Source organism: Canis lupus, chromosome 20 (assembly GCF_048164855.1).
Source record: "Canis lupus baileyi chromosome 20, mCanLup2.hap1, whole genome shotgun sequence".
Taxonomy (NCBI): Eukaryota; Metazoa; Chordata; class Mammalia; order Carnivora; family Canidae; genus Canis; species Canis lupus.
Window position 1 is genome coordinate 14819987 of NC_132857.1, and position 16567 is coordinate 14836553.

The window sequence follows — 16567 nt, forward strand, 5'->3', positions numbered from 1 at the left end:
TTATTTTTAAGTTATATAAAAATATTCATTAATTTTAATTTGTAGTGTGATAATATTGATAATACTCATAAACAAAAGCTCTTTAGGGTCTTCAAATTTAAAAGTACCGAGTTCTGAAGCTAAAAAGTTTGAGAAATATTATCCTGTGTCCTTTTCCTTCCCTGGGCTCCTCAAAATCTTAACCAAGTCTGTATTATCTGATACCATATAAACACCAGTGACTGCAAATTTTTATCTTCTGCTCAGACCTCTGAGCAGAAGCTCTAAGTTTCCAATTCATATATCCTACTGTCTATTTTTAGACATCTGAAAATCTGTATTTGCCAGACTAGCTTCTAGATCCACCCCCTCACACTGGTCTTCCAGGGCCCTCTCTTTGAAAAGCTCCACTTACGTGTCCCCCATTCCAATCCATTACCAATCCATCATCAGAATGTCTCCGGAATCCATCCAAATTTCTCCATATCCACTAACATCATAATTTTAGCTATCATCTGGACCACTTTGATAGGCTTATAGTTGAGTCCCTTGCATGGCCCCCTTGTAGGGGGTTAGTTGCGTTAGTTGTTCTTATGCAGCCAGAGAGAACGAGCTATTTAAAACGCATTAAATCATACTTAATCCCCCCATCTCCACATCTCTCCAGCCCATCCTCACCCACACTACCTGAAAAAACCTTTTTTTTTTTTTTTTAATTTATTCATGAGAGACACAGATAGAGAGGCAGACACAGGCAGAGGGAGAAGCAGGTTACCCGAGGGTAGCCAGATGTGGGACTCAATCCCAGGACCCAGGACCATGCCCTGAGCCAAAGGCAGATGCTCAACCACTGAGCTGCCCAGGCATCCCACACTTATTTTTGGGAGCAAATTCCACTAGAAAAAATCTAATTCTGTGATAAATTTTTCTATAATGCATTTAAGCCAATTTCATTTTCATATTAGTTTTTTAACTAAAATAATTTGTTTTGATCAATTCTTGTCCCTCTTAATTTTATACTGTGAATTTTCTTTGAAGATCTTTATTTTGACTCATTTTCCCAGGTCACATTTGCAGTTCTAAATAAAGCTTGTCAAATTTTTATAAATTCATAAATTTTTAATCAATATCCCTTTAGCTGTGTTTGCTTTCATTTTATGTTGATTAGTTATTTCATGAACTCTAATATTTACTGGATTAATTCACACTAAAACTGTTATCAAAAAAAATGTGAGTCTTCATCCCTATATATATATTTTTTTACTTGTGCAATTACAGCCATCATTACTTTTGTTTTCTGTTGCTTATTTCTACAAGTATTTTATTTACTGATTATTAGAATTTGTTCTTTAACTAATAAGCTGTCCACTTCACATAGTTCAGGATTACTTTATTATCAAAATCCTTTACCAGCCTAAGAATTCTTTCAATTCCTTGGGGGTACAAAGAACATTCTCAGGGTCATAACATTCTGCTTTGTAAATATGTATCTTTTTGCTAAAGTTTTTCTTTTTTTTTTTTTTTTTAAATTTTTTTTGATTTATTTATGATAGTCACACACAGAGAGAGAGAGAGAGAGAGGCAGAGACATAGGCAGAGGGAGAAGCAGGCTCCATGCACCGGGAGCCCGACGTGGGATTCGATCCCGGGTCTCCAGGATCGCGCCCTGGGCCAAAGGCAGGCGCTAAACCGCTGCGCCACCCAGGGATCCCGCTAAAGTTTTTCTTATTTTCATATACTGCTATGCAACCAATTCTGCAACTTGCTTTTTTTACCTTAAAATATTAGATTGGTTGTCCTGGTTTTAGGGAAGCTTTTTAAAAACTAATTCATCAGTTTATTTCTCTATTTTATTCACTTTCCAATACATCTGAGTTTTACTTGATTTAGAAGACAGGTGGCTGAAAACAGGGCAGATGAGCTATATTGTGGAAAAAGCTTTGCCACCTTTTTATAGGAGAAATGTTTATCAGAATTCCAGACTGTATGCTGAAATAAATACTTGAAGGTGTGTTACATCTGCAACATTTAAAGTATATTTTCGAGTTTGGCAAAAGATTTGGCACTGAAGAAATATTTAGATATTTTGGGCTAGTCATCCACTCATAGAAATTTACCATATACCATTAAACTCAAAGAAAACAAAAATGACAGCATTTGGGTTTTTTTTTTTTTTTTTTTTTTTTTTTTTTTTAGTGTTTATTTGAAATAACACATGCTATGGCAAAACTTTTTAGCAATAAGGTCATTTATTGATAAGTTTGATTTGTTGTTCTATCTATTCCCACTCCCCTGATAATCATTCTATAGCCTTTCAGTTTTTTTTCTATGCATATTTTTTTTAAGATTTTTTAAAATTTACTTATTCATGAGAGAGACAGAGAAGCAGGCTTTCTGCAAGGAGGCTGATGTGGGACTAGATCCCAGACACTGGTATCACACTCTAAGCCAAAGGCAGACACTCAACCTCTGAGCCCCTCCCAGGCATCCTTTTTATGCTTATTTGTTTATCCATTTTACCATACTGTATATGATTTCAATTAATAACTCTTTGATATATTTATATATCTATGTAAAGGTAAAACTACTGTTAAAAAGCTGAAGATTTCTAGTCCCTATTAAGTGGTTTTGAATATCTAAGCTCTGACCTGATTTTTTTTGTGAGGTGAACTCATATATACTCACATCCATATGGAAGTACCAGATAAGTTTTTTTTTAGCATCAAAACATTTTAAGTAAGAAAACTTTGTTCTCTTGGTGCCATTGCTCTTCTTTATTACTGCTTACAGAATATAACTTCTCTGATCACGGGAGTATGCAGATCATGATATAGCTCTTCTGCAGCAGCTGGATCATTTAGCCATTGGCAAAAGGTGGGGTGCCTGGCTGGCTCAGTCAGCAGAGCATGCAACTCTTGATCTCATGATCCTGAGTTCAAGCCTCATATTATGCATGGAACCCACTTAAAAATTTTTTTTGACAAGTGGCTGCTGTTGATCATTCAAAACCATACTAATTTTGTCTACTATCATTTTAATAACTCACAAAACATTTTAATTACAAAATTACACTTTACAACAGAATTAACTCCAGTCTATTTGTGTTGCAGCACTTGGAGTTTCATGAGAATGAATGATGTTCATAGTAAATATATGGTATCTAAAAGAAAAACCTGGAGGCATCACAGTTCTGGACTTCTGTTATATTACAAAGCTGTAGCAATCAAAACAGTATGGTACTGGCACAAAAATAGACACATGGATCAATAAAACAGAATAGAAAACCCAGAAATGAACCCACAACTGTATAGTCAATTAATCTTCCACAAAGCAGAAAAGAATATCCAATGGGAAAAACACTGTCTCTTCAACAAATGGTGTTGGGAAAACAGGACAGCAACATGCAAAAGAATGAAACTGAACCATTTCTTGCACCATACACAACAATAAATTCAAAACGGATGAAAGACCTAAATGTGAGACTTGAAACCATAAGTATCCTAGAAGACCTCTTTGACATCAGCTGTAGTAACATTTTTATAGATATGTCTTAGAGGCAAGGGAAGCAAAAGCAAAAATATTCTGTAAGGACTTATTCAAAATGATAAGCTTCTGCAAAGCAAAGCAATCAATCAACAAAACTAAAAGGCAATATACAGAATGGGAGAAGATAGTTGAAAATGTCATATCCAATAAAGGGTTAGTATCCAAAAATCTATAAAGAATTTATCAAACTCGGGCAGCCTGGGTGGCTCAGCGGTTTCGTGCCATCTTCAGCCCAGGGGATCAAGTTCCCACATCAGGCTCCATGCATGGGGCCTGCTTCTCCCTCTGCCTGTGCCTGTGTCTCTTTCTCTGTTTCTCATGAATAAATAAATAAAATCTTTAAAAAAAAAGAATTTATCAAACTCAACACTCAAAAAATGAATAATCCGGGATGCCTGGGTGGCTCAGTGTTTGATGTCTGCCTTTGGCTCAGGGCACGATCCTTGGTCTAGAAATCGAGTCCTGCATTGAGCTCCCTGTGAGGAGTCTGCTTCTCCCCCTGCCTGTATCTCTGCCTCTCTCTCTGTATCTCTCATGAATAAATAAATAAAATCTTTAAAAAAAGAATAATCCAATTTAAAAATGGGCTGAAGACATTTTTTCAAAGACGTACAAATGGCCAACAGACACTTGAAAAGATGCTCAAAATCCCTGATCGTCAGGGAAATATAAAACAAAACTACACTGAAATATCACTTTACACCTCTCAGAGTAGCTAAAATCACCAATACAAAAAACAACAGGTGTTGTCAAGGTTGCAACCACTGAGCCCCTCGGCCTGCCCCTTTACTGAGGTTTTGTTTTGTTTTGTTTTGTTTTGTTTAATTAAATACTCATGTCTTTGGGCACCCCGGGGGGCTCAGCGGTTTAGCGCTGCCTTCAGCCCAGGGTGTGATCCTGGAGACCTGGGATCAAGTCCCACGTCGGGTTCCCTGCGTGGAGCCTGCTTCTCCCTCTGCCTGTGTCTCTCTCTGCCTCTGTGTGTGTGTGTGTGTGTGTGTGTGTGTCTCATGAATAATGAATGAATAAATAAATAGAATCTTAAAAAAAATAAAAATAAAAACCTCAGTAAAAGCATGGGTATTTACTATGAAATATAGGATAATAGTATACTTTAACTGGACACTTGGAATAATATATATTTCATAGAAGGCTGCGTATTATGCTAATATCTATGTCTTAAAAAGATAGACTACCTAGAACATTTAATGCCTAATTTAAAAATATTATTCCAAGACTGAAAATTCAATCATAAAATAATAAAAATACTCCTATTTTCTTGTTTAACAATGTTCAAAACAACACAAGGTTATCAATCAGAAAAATTAAGGATAGCCAATTATGAAATCTTTTGGTTTTACAGTTAGCTTTGAAATATTTCTTTCTTATTCAAGGAATTTGTTCTGTTACCCTTTCCTGAATCAATAGTTGCTTCTCTCCTGGATCAGTCCCATAAATATATAGACAAACATTAATGTCTACTATCAAACAAAATTTAATTTAATTTTTTTAAAGATTTTATTTATTTATCAGAGACATAAAGAGAGGCAGAGACACAGGCAGAGGGAGAAGCAGGCTCCACGCAGGGAGCCTGACATGGGACTCGATCCTGGGTCTCCAGGATCCCACCCTGGGCTGAAGGCGGTGCTAAACTGCTGAGCCACCAGGGCTGCCCACAGAATTTATTTATTTTTTTAATAATAAATTTATTTTTTTATTGGTGTTCAATTTGCCAACATACAGAATAACACCCAGGCCTCATCCCGTCAAGTGCCCCCCTCAGTGCCCGTCACCCATTCACCCCCACCCCCCACCCACCTCCCCTTCCACCACCCCTAGTTTGTTTCCCAGAGTTAGGAGTCTTCATGTTCTGTCTCCCTTTCTGATATTTCCCACACATTTCTTCTCCCTTCCCTTCTATCCCCTTTCACTATTATTTATATTCCCCAAATGAATGAGACCATATAATGTTTGTCCTTCTCCGATTGACTCATTTCACTCAGCATCATACCCTCCAGTTCCATCCACGTCGAAGCAAATGGTGGGTATTTGTCATTTCTAATAGCTGAGTAATATTCCATTGTATACATAAACCACATCTTCTTCATCCATTCATCTTTTGATGGACACCAAGGCTCCTTCCACAGTTTGGCTATTGTGGACATTGCTGCTATAAACATCGGGAAAATTTAATTTTAAATCATTTCCCCATCTAATTATGCTGGTCTTTCTTGTACGGTTTCCCAAAGAGAAGCTTGCAGTTGCTTGCTATCTTTACAACCTGGCCTTTTTTTTTTCCTCTATATAAATTTCTCAAGAAGATATTTCAAATGAGATACCTAATAAAGGGTTAGTATCCAAAATCTATAAAGAACTTATCAAACTCAATATCCATAAAACAACTAATCCAGTTAAGAAATGAGCAGAAGACATGAATAGACATTTTTCTAAAGAAGACATCTAGGGTAGCCCGGGTGGCTCAGCAGTTTAGTGCCACCTTCACCCCAGGGTGTGACCCTGGAGACCCAGGATCGAGTCCGTTGGGCTCCCTGCATAGAGCCTGCTTCTCCCTCTGCCTGCGTCTGTGCCTCTCTCTCTCTCTGTGTGTGTCTCTCATGAATGAATGAATGAATGAATGAATGAATAAATAAATAAATAAAGACATCTAAATGGCTAACAGACACTTGAAAAGATGCTGATCATTCATCATCAGGGAAATACAATCAAAACCATAATGAGATACTACCTCATATATGTTAGAATCACTAAAATTAACAAGCCAAACAACGGGTGTTGACAAGAATGCAGAGAAAGGGGAACCCTCTTGCACTGTTGATGGGAATGCAAACTGGTGCAGCCACTCTGGAAACAATAGGGAGGTTCCTCAAAATATTAAAAATAGAACTACCCTATGATCCAGCAATTGCACTACTAGATATTTACCCAAAGGATACAAAGATACTCATTCGAAGGGGTACATGCACCCCAATATTTATAGCATTATCAACAATAGCCAAACTGGAAAAAGCTCAAATGTTCATCAACTGATGAATAAATAAAGAAGATGTGGTATGTATATGCAATGGAATATTACTCAGCTATCAAAAAGAAAGAAATCTTGCCGGTTGCAATGACATGGATGGAGCTAGAGGGCATTATGCTAAGTGAACTAAGTCAGAGAAAGAAATACCATATGATTTCACTCATGTGGAATTTAAGAAACAAAACAGCTGAACATATGGGAATGAGGGAGAGAAAGAAACCATAAGAGACTCCTTTTTTTTTTTAACGTTTATTTGTTTTTTAAGATTTTATTTATTCATTCATAGAGACACACAGAGAGATAGAGGCAGAGACACAGGCAGAGGGAGAAGCAGGCCCCATGCAGAGAGCCCGACGTGGGACTCGATCCAGGGTCTCCAGGATCAGCCCTGGGCTGCAGGCGGCGCTAAACCGCTGTGCCACCGGGGCTGCCCCCTTAAGAGATTCCTAATGATAAAAAATAAACAGTTGTTGGAAGGAGGTAGGTGGGAAATGGGCTAGATAGGTGATGGGTATTAGAAGGGCACTTGTATGTAAGTGATGAACCACTGAATTCTATTCCTGAAACCAATATTGTACTGTATTTTAACAAACTAGAAATTAAATAAAAACTGTGGGGATAAAAGTGAGAAGAGAAGAACTTTCGGATATACAAGCTTCAAAACCTCCTATTACTCCTTTCTGAGGAAGCTTTCAGAGGATGTCCTGCTTCCAAACTGGGAAGAAAACCAAGAGAAAGGAAATCAGAGGAACCAGAAAACCAGAGATTCAACACAAGAGAAGAAATAGTAGTATTAGAGGAAAGTAGGCTGGAGAGAATTAGGCAAGGTAGGTCACCAGGGTTAAAAGTCAAACTTACATATTATTAAAAAATCTGGCAAAATCATTGTTATGTTGCTTGGCTGATCTCTCTACAGAATTTGGAAAAAAGTAAAGTTTTAAGTACATAGGAAAGGAAGCAAAGCAATTCACTACAGGAAAACAAAGTGTAATTTAATAGAATATGCTTAGCTCAGCCGTGAACAATTTTTACTTAGTCATAGTAATATAAATATTATACACTCATTTGAGGACAGCCCAGGTGGCTCAGCGGTTTAGCGCTGCCTTCAGCCCAGGGCATGATCCTGGAGATTCAGGATCGAGTCCCATGTCAGGCTCCCTGCATGGAGCCTGCTTCTCCCTCTGCCTGTGTCTCTGTCTCTCTCTCCTTCTGTGTCTCTCATGAATAAATAAATAAAATCTTAAAAAAAAAAAAAAAGTATTGGACACCTAACTGACTCAGCCACCCAGGTGCCCCTTACACTGTGAACTTTTAAGCAATTGTTTTCAAAGAGGATATTGCAGTCGTTCTGAGAAAAGATAACGAAATCTTGAGCTAAGACTGTGTAATGGGTTTGGAAAGGAGCAGAAGACTATTGACGTGTTTGGGAAATAACAAGCCTGGGAACTGAGTCGGTATGAGAGGAGAGTATAAGGGTCAAGGATGTTCCTTTTTGTTTGAGTAACTGGATAGGTGGTGGCTACCAAAATCTATATGAATAAAGAAGAATGGATTGGGAGAAGCTTAGGAAATTCCTTACAGGTGACAGGGATAATGAGTTCGATTTTGGATATTTTGAGTTCTCAGATACCTCTAAGTTGACTTTAGAGGTTACTGAATTAAGATTGATGGAAGTTAAGTCAGCAAAGTTAAGCTTAGAAGATAAAACATAGCTCTCTGGTGTACATCTCTGTTCTAAAAATTGTAATTAATTTATTTAGGAGCTGGCAAGTGTTAGGACTGACGTGGGTTCCAGTAAAAGTTAGGATGAAGAACACATTGGGATGCTCAAAACTCATAGGGATGTTGTATCCAGTGGTAGAACTGAGAAGAGTAAGACTTTTCCATCAATTTAAAAGAAATATTTAAAAATCAGCTTAGGTAGTTCAGTTGGTTGATGTCGGACTCCTGATCTTGGCTCAGGTCAGGTCTTGATCCTCACGGTTGTGAGTTCAAGGCCTGAGTTGGGCTCCATGCTCGGTGTGGAGCCTATTTAAAAACAAAAATCAGTTTATGTAGGGTGGTTAAAAAATTTGGGAAATATGGGGATCCCTGGGTGGCTCAGCGGTTTAGCACCCACCTTTGGCCCAGGGTGTGATCCTGGATTCCCGGGATCGAGTCCCGCATCGGGCTCCCTGCAAGGAGCCTGCTTCTCCCTCTGCCAATGTCTCTCTGCCTTTCTCTCTGTTTCTCATGAATAAATAAATAAAATCTTTAAAAAAAATATGCATTTGGTTAATCTTTTCCTCCTCTATTCTGATGAATTCAGTTCAACGAGAGACATGATTGCCTAAGTTCTAATTTGAAAACCTAAAGACCTGGTAAGTGTCATGACACAGAAGAAAATTACTAGCCTAGCCCCCAGAATCTTTATTCATTTTTGAGATACAAAAGAGTGATTTAAAGACATGACCCTAAAGCAGAAATATGAGCAAACCCCAGATAGTCCTGATGGTACAATTCTGCAAGTGAACACAACCCTGTATCTTCTCAAAGTAGATTTTATTACTCAAAAGGGCTTCCCAGTACATCTCTCAGATTACCAATTTATTTTCTTCTACTTTGTAATCTAAGACGACGTTGGTATAAAATAACATCTAGAAAGAAGCCAGTGAAGTAATAAATGTGCAAATGTATTTATAGTTCCAAGTAAAAAATAAATTTGCATTCCATATTATCATTGTCTCTCAATTAGCCAGTTGCTTTGTTGAGGAGTTGTTGATGTGGGAAACAAAGGCAGTAAAATTATTAAATTTCCTTACCATCTACTGCCCGTTGACAAGTCCTTGAAACAGGCAGAGTGACATTCCTCTAGGGGCTTAACTGCTTCAAGGTTGATACTTTGCTAAGGACAAAAGGCAATCTTAGCCCGACCCCCAGGATCCTGTAAGTCTACTTTAACATATAAAAATTTCTTTGGAAAAAAAATTCCTTTGGGAAATAAATAAATAAATAAATCTTCCTTTGGAAACTTCCTTTATCTCTACCCGCCCCCCCACCACCACCACCCCCAAGATATGTGTTGGCAGTCATCCCTCAAGCATGACCCACCAATATACATCTGAAGGGGCTCATGACTGAGTTTTTACTAGCCAGTAATACAGGACCTTTCCTGACAATAGCTGGCCTCCTCAAGATCCTGGAAACCTTGTTTCCAAAATACCTGGGAGGCTTCCCTTCCTGCTCCCAACTTTCAATGGGCCACTCCTCATGACCCCCGTGCAGCTCTTTCTGCTCTATCAGGTCTTGTCCCCCTGCCCTAATAAAACCACCTTTTTGTACCAACGACGTTTCAAGAATTCTTTCTTGGCCATCAGCTTCCAACCTTGACATCTTCCCTACATCATTGTGACTTGAGGAAAGAATGCTCATGGTTGAGTATCTGCCTTCTGCTCAAGTCATGATCCTGGGGTCCTGGGATCGTGTCCTGCATCAAGCTTCTTACGGGGAGCCTGCTTCTCCCTTTTCCTATGTCTCTGCCTCTCTCTGTGTCTGGCATGAATAAATAAAATCTTAAAAAAAAAAAAAAAGTAAAGAATGCTCAGCAGGTGAAGCTGTTGAGTACTGGTTTAGAGTTGAAATTTGTAAAAACTCAGGGCAGGATCAGTAATTGTCTTCTGCCTAAGTATAAGGTCTTAAAGTCCGATGTCATCTACAGGGCAAGGGAAATGGATCAAAGGTGTGAGTTGGTAACAAGTGTCTCTAAAACATACACTAATACAGGCAACTATTTTGTTGACTGAGATGGATGGAAAAGTCCAGGAATAACTGCTCTGGAAATGAATGATTTCTAAAGACATGCTTTAGCTTTTCAAAGAGCATCATATCTGCGTTTTTAAAAGTAATTTCATAAGGTTAAGAAGGGAAGGTGTAATCTTTATGGTTAAAGAAAATAAAGGAAAGAGGTTAGCATTTCTGAGCTTATACTTGTCTCTGCTTTAAGTTGCCAAGATGAGTTAAAGTTTAAGATTTAAAGAAGCTCTGCTGCACGAAAGTGCCCAAATCCACCCCCAGCTCATCCTACTCACTAACACATCTACCCATAACAAAATAGCAGAAGCAAAAGGAACACAGGCCCTCTTGGCTACTTTAATACTTCTGAGGTGCAAAGAACACCCATAATTATCAGGAATTCCTTTCCAAAATCTATGTTGATTTACTGACTTTACATTCTTTCAACAGCTATTCCTCTTCCTTGGAGACCTTTAAAGCACACGGTTCTTAAACCTGGCTGCACATTAGGATCACCTAGGGAGCCTTAAAAATACCAACTGCAAGCCAATTGAATCTGAATCTCTGGGGTAAGAGAGATCCAGCATAGGTAAGGACACTCACTCATCTGCTTTTAAAACTCCCCAGGTAATTCTAATATGTTCCAGGCCTGAGAGCCAATTAGAGCCACGGCCCTTTGTTTCTTAAAGTGTAACCCTTGGACAGATCACATCAGCATCCTAGGAAACTCGTTAGAATACAAATTTCTCGAGCCCTGCCCCACTTACTGAATCAGAAACTCAGGGTAGTGGGGTCTGGAAATCTGTGTTTTAACAAAGTTCCAGGTGATATCAATGCATCTAAAATCTGAGTACCAGACTCTAATTAGCTGTTTTTGAAAATTTAATGTGTATTTGAACCTTCTTATGCAAATGCAGATTCTGACTCAGTAACGTTGGGGTGGTGCTTGAGATTCTACATTTTTAACAAGCTCCCAAGGATGCTGCCAATCTACTGACCACACTTTCAATAGCAAAGGGCAGGATACAACTTTATTTCTATGGAATTATCTAGTACATTATATAGGAAAAACAGCTATACCTCAGTTAGTCACAGGTTTATACACAGAATAGACTTTTTGTGCTAAGTTTACATTTTCTTTCCATTAACACAATCTGGTGAATCTGCACATTAGCTCTCTTGGTTCTTTTTTTTTTTTTTTTTTTTTTAAGATTTTATTTATTCCTGAGAGACACAGAGAGAGAGAAAGAGAGGCAGAGACACAGGCAGAGGGAGAAGCAGGCTCCATGCGGGGAGCCCAACGTGGGACTCGATCCCTGGTCTCCAGGATCACGCCCTGGGCCGAAGGCAGGCGCTAAACCGCTGAGCCACCCAGGGATCCCCACTCTCTTGGTTCTAAGGAAAATCTTTCTGGGTTTTGTTCCCAAATTTTCTAAACTGTTTTCAAAGTCCTTCATGAAATCATTGATTTCCTAGGATTCTCTCTATAAGAATATTCCTAGAATTAAGCTAGTCTACTCCTGCAAAATGATCCAAATGTACCTCTATTCCCTTTGTTTCATCCGCCAAAATCTATTTCCAAACCCAGTTTCTATAGCAGCCTCTGCCCAGCATCCTCACTTCTCAGTCTTACAGTTATCTCTAGATTTTAATTGCGTGTACATTTACTAGCATAAATCTAAATATATCCAAGAATTATGTCTAATTATACAACATTCATATAAGTATGATCTATCAGAATGCTGGTTTCCCTGGGATCACATGTATTTTGGTGGGGGGAAATCTGGCTCTTGTTGCAGATACGGAATACTAACTATTCTGCTGGTCTCCCTTATTTCTGTCTTACCTTGTTTGGTGTATAATAGAACTAAGGAGGAACACACAATTCAAGTTTGAATACATTAATCAAATGCGACACAAGTATTCTGTATTCAGAAAAAATCCTCTTGAATATATGAAATAATTAACTTTTTAAATATACTTTTATTGTGAAGTATAAAATATCTGGAAATGATTTAAAATTTTTTCAGTAACAGTGTTAGTTCAATAATCTTTATGAGAGAGCACCACATTAAAAATTACATTCATAACAATCTAAAATGCGTATGCTAAAATAATTAATAGTGATTACAACATTAGTGAGTCATGAAATTCAGAGGCTTTTCTAACCATAGATCTAAAACTGGGGTTTCAAACTCAAGTGTGTTCAGGGCTAAGATGGAAACACAAAGTAGTGAAGTAGCCTGATAAAAAAGGGAGTCTATGAGACTGGCAAACTAGGGAATGCATGCTCAGTTGAAAGACTTTTCAAATTCAAACAAATTTTGAAATATTATGCATACTGAATAAAACAGCTGTGGGCTAAACTGCTTTGTATTGACTGCCAGTTTGCAACTCGGGCCTAAATGATTTTTTAGCAGTTTATGTACCCAATTTTCAAATTGGCAGACAGCATTTTAAAAAATGTATCTATCTCTATCTATATCTATAGATACAGATATAGATATAAAGCTTGAGTCATTATTTTGGGATAAATGGATAAAAAAACTGTAAGAAAAGTTATTTTGTACCTTAATCAATTTAGGAAGTTGCATGCATAATATTCTTAAAAACATCTGGTTAAGAAATGAAATTTTTAAAATACTCTTTCACATTTATTTGGGAAAAAAACTAGTTATGCCTAAGAGTTAATTAAAATGAGATGAAATTTCATTCTTTTACTAATAGAAAGTCATATATCACAATACATTATTGCTTAGTAAGAAATATTTAGGTGAAAAATAAATATTGGTTTTACTAAGGCGTAATTCAGAAAGCAATTCAATCATATTGCCTCACTATATAATAAGAAAATGTTTGAAATTCAGTTGACAACGCATTTTGCTTTATCTTTAAAGGGTATTTTGTTTAAGAATTTTCGTACATTTTATACTTTCGGTTAAAAGTAAAGGTTCTAGTCTGAAGATATAAAATTACGATAGACCAAATGGCTGTAACCAAATTGATTTGGTTTGCTATGTCAAAGCAGGCTTACAGAATTTACAGTTTTGTATACCACCAATGACTTCACATTAGTGACTTTTAAATAGTTTTTAAAAGTAAAGATGATGGAGACATTAAAGTGATAAATAAAATCTTTTAAATGGCTATGAAGGCACATTATAATTTAAGGTTCCTTGCTAGACCAGGAATACATATTTCAAAATAATCCATAAACAATACAGATTTCAAACAAATAAAACTCAAATATATTTATTCCAAACCTTGATACAATTCCCAAAAATATTTTCTACCTTTTTCAAACATTTTAGATCTTAGCTTTAGAAGTTTAACATAAAAAGAAAGCACCAAATCTAGCCATATAATCTCCCACTTAAAAAAGTTAGTAGTTATGGTATCTTTTTCTGTAAAGTTCTATGGAACAAGTCAATTTCATATGTGGCCTTTAATTTCTGAAATGAAAAAGCCAAACCTGTTAAATATATCTACCTAAAGTTAGATGTTTAGCAAACCCAGAGTAGGTATATAAGAAATGTTAAGACACAGTATCAAGTAATGCGATAGGTGTTCCCTTATTTGCATTTTTCATGAATTAAAACTTTAGGGGAAATATGTTTGGCATCATTTTTTAACCTAGTATTTGGCAAAGTTTTAAAGTCCAGCCAAGTCATATGCATCTTATCTGCATTCCCACATTTGTTTTATATTAAAACCACTTAAGTATGAAGCAATTGGGATTTTTTAGAATTCAAAGTTAACACTGATTTTATACATCATTAAGTATTTCCATGGCAGAAATTAAAGTTGAAGATAAGAAAAAACATGTTCTCAAATCAAGTCAATAGTAGAACTATCATATAAGGGTATAGAATACATGCTGATGTATTATACACTTAGTTTAAGTAGTTCTTTAAAAACCAATAAGTTTTCTATGAATAAATTTAATTAATAAATTATTCACAATTAAAATATAGTTTTCATAAATAGTAACAACAGACTAGATATTGCATATATGGGATTCCCACAAAAACAATAACAAAATACTTCAACATTATTTTATCCAAATATTGGTTTACAATTATTCAAATGTATTTAAAGAGCATTGTTGACTGATCATAACAATGAGTTCCAGACTAAATTGATAGCAATTAGATATCGTGCTGTCCGCTTGTTCTTCGTATCATCAAAGGATGAAATTCCTTTTATAAGAAACATGATGGCCATACTGGTTACATATAGTGATCCAATTAGTTAGCATATTTACGGAGGAAGCGTTCAAATGCATCATAGATGGCTCGTCTAAAATTAAATATGAAAGAAAAACTATAGGTAATGAGCATAGAAAGAAGACAGTACTTTTTTCAAAAAAGATTTTACTTATTTGACAGAAAGAGAGTGTATGTGTGGGACCACAAGCAGAGGGGGCAGAAGGAGAAGCAGACTCCTCGCTGAGCAAGGAACCCAACATAGGGCTCAATTCCAGGAGTTTGGGATCATGGCAGACACTTAACCAACTGAGCCACCCAACTTGCTCAGATAGTACTTTTACTGTAAATTATTTCCAAAGTTACCTGTGACTTGCAACCTAACTTCATCTCCAAATAGCTCTGAAAGAGGCAGGTACCTAAGGGTGGGTGTTTGGATCCATGTAACTTTACTGCTGGTAAAAAACCTCAAAAGTGCTTTCAGCTGATGGTGTATTCAGGAGCATTTTTTTTGTGCCTTAGAACTTATATAATATTTATGTATTTATATAATATATATGCAATATAAATATGTATGTCACTTGTTGAATATTTTTTTAAGTTTTTATTTACTTATTGAGAGACCCAGAGAGAGAGAGAGAGAGAGAGAGGCAGAGACAGGCAGAGAGAGAAGGAGGCTCCATGCAAGGAGCCCAATGCGGGACTTGATCCCGGGTCTCCAGAGTCACGCCCTGGGCAGAAGGCAGGCGCTAAACTGCTGAGCCACCCAGTGATCCCCAACTTGTTGAATATTAATTGGCCACATAACTTTTCTTTTTCCTTCTTTAAAAATTTATTTATTCATGACAGACACAGTGAGAGAGAGGCAGAGACACAGGCAGCCTCCGTGCAGGGAGCCCAATGTGGGACTCGATCCCGGGTCTCCAGGATCACACCCCGGGCTGAAGGTGGCGCTAAACCACTGAGCCACCTGGGCTGCCCCACATAACTTTTCATAATGTAGTATTCAACCTTTTTTATAAATTATGATAAGGATGCTTTTTCTTCAGAAAAACACATGTTCTTAGCAACTGAACTAAAAGCAAAAGCCTTAGTTTCCAATTTTACCTTCAAAAAGTGTTTTAATGGGATGCCTGGGTGGCTCAGCAGTTGAATGCCTGCTGTCAGCCCAGGGTGTGATCCTGGAGTCCCAGGATGGAGTCCCACATAGGTTCCCTGCATGGAGCCTGCTTCTCCCTCTGCCTATGTCTCTGACTCTCTTTCTGGGTCTCTCACGAATAAATAAATAAAATCTAAAAAAAAAAAGTGTTTTAATATTTTAATTGGACATTTAAGGTGATATCTAAGAGTTGAACTAAATGAGTGACAACATACAAAGAATTATTTTTTGGATTAAAAAGAGGTGAAACATGTCAAACATATAGTACACACAATTCTTCTATTATATAGCTATGCAGCTGGCAGTTTTGAAACACATCATGCACAGGGCACTAATTTAAGTACTTTATGTGAACTTATTTAATCACTAATGATTAATATAGCTCAATGATACCTTTTGCCATCAAATTTGAATAGAAGTAGAAATAATATGGCCTATCAAAAAAATGGAGTCATAGAATAAGTTTTTATAACTTCTAATAAGTGCTAGAGTCATACAAGGTTATTAGCATTAAAACCAATATTTCACTTCTCATTTAAGGTTCAATATTCACATGCTACTAAAAAACAGTGCTGGATTTTTCTACAGATGCTCATGCCATTCTGAGAGAAGAAAGTGGAATGAAAAACTCATGATGAACCAAAGCAAGTTTTAAAACCCTGGTGTTCCTCCCTATATCCTAAAATACCTGGATATTAATATTTGAAGAGGATAGAAACACAAATAAAATATGCCTATCATATGCTGCTTCCCTAATTCTTTAAAGAAAAAGGAGAAGAGAAGGATGGGATAGGAAAGAGTACCACAATGTGATAACTGAGGGAGGCAAGGAGAAAAAAGACTAAACGTACAATAAAAATACTT

The 16567-nt window shown here is 37.0% G+C and overlaps 2 protein-coding genes across 19 annotated transcripts in view; one reads left to right on the plus strand and one right to left on the minus strand.

Moving 5' to 3' along the window:
- Positions 1 to 16567, plus strand: part of MFSD8 (major facilitator superfamily domain containing 8) — a 126381-nt gene that overhangs the window by 18847 nt on the left and 90967 nt on the right. For 5 of the 10 annotated variants that reach the window (XM_072788452.1, XM_072788450.1, XM_072788449.1 and 2 more), the window contains exon 2: positions 10790 to 10928. The exons of the other annotated variants lie outside the window; for them this stretch is intronic. The gene's annotated coding sequence lies outside the window, so the exon portion shown is untranslated. The remainder of the gene's footprint in view (positions 1 to 10789; positions 10929 to 16567) is intronic. 10 annotated transcript variants of the gene reach the window in all.
- The window catches only part of ABHD18 (abhydrolase domain containing 18), a 46224-nt gene continuing 41959 nt past the window's right edge, over positions 12303 to 16567 (minus strand). For all 9 annotated transcript variants that reach the window (XM_072788465.1, XM_072788466.1, XM_072788464.1 and 6 more), the window contains one exon: positions 12303 to 14638. In XM_072788465.1, coding sequence (XP_072644566.1) covers positions 14587 to 14638 — 52 coding nt within the window. In that variant the 3' untranslated portion in view covers positions 12303 to 14586. The remainder of the gene's footprint in view (positions 14639 to 16567) is intronic.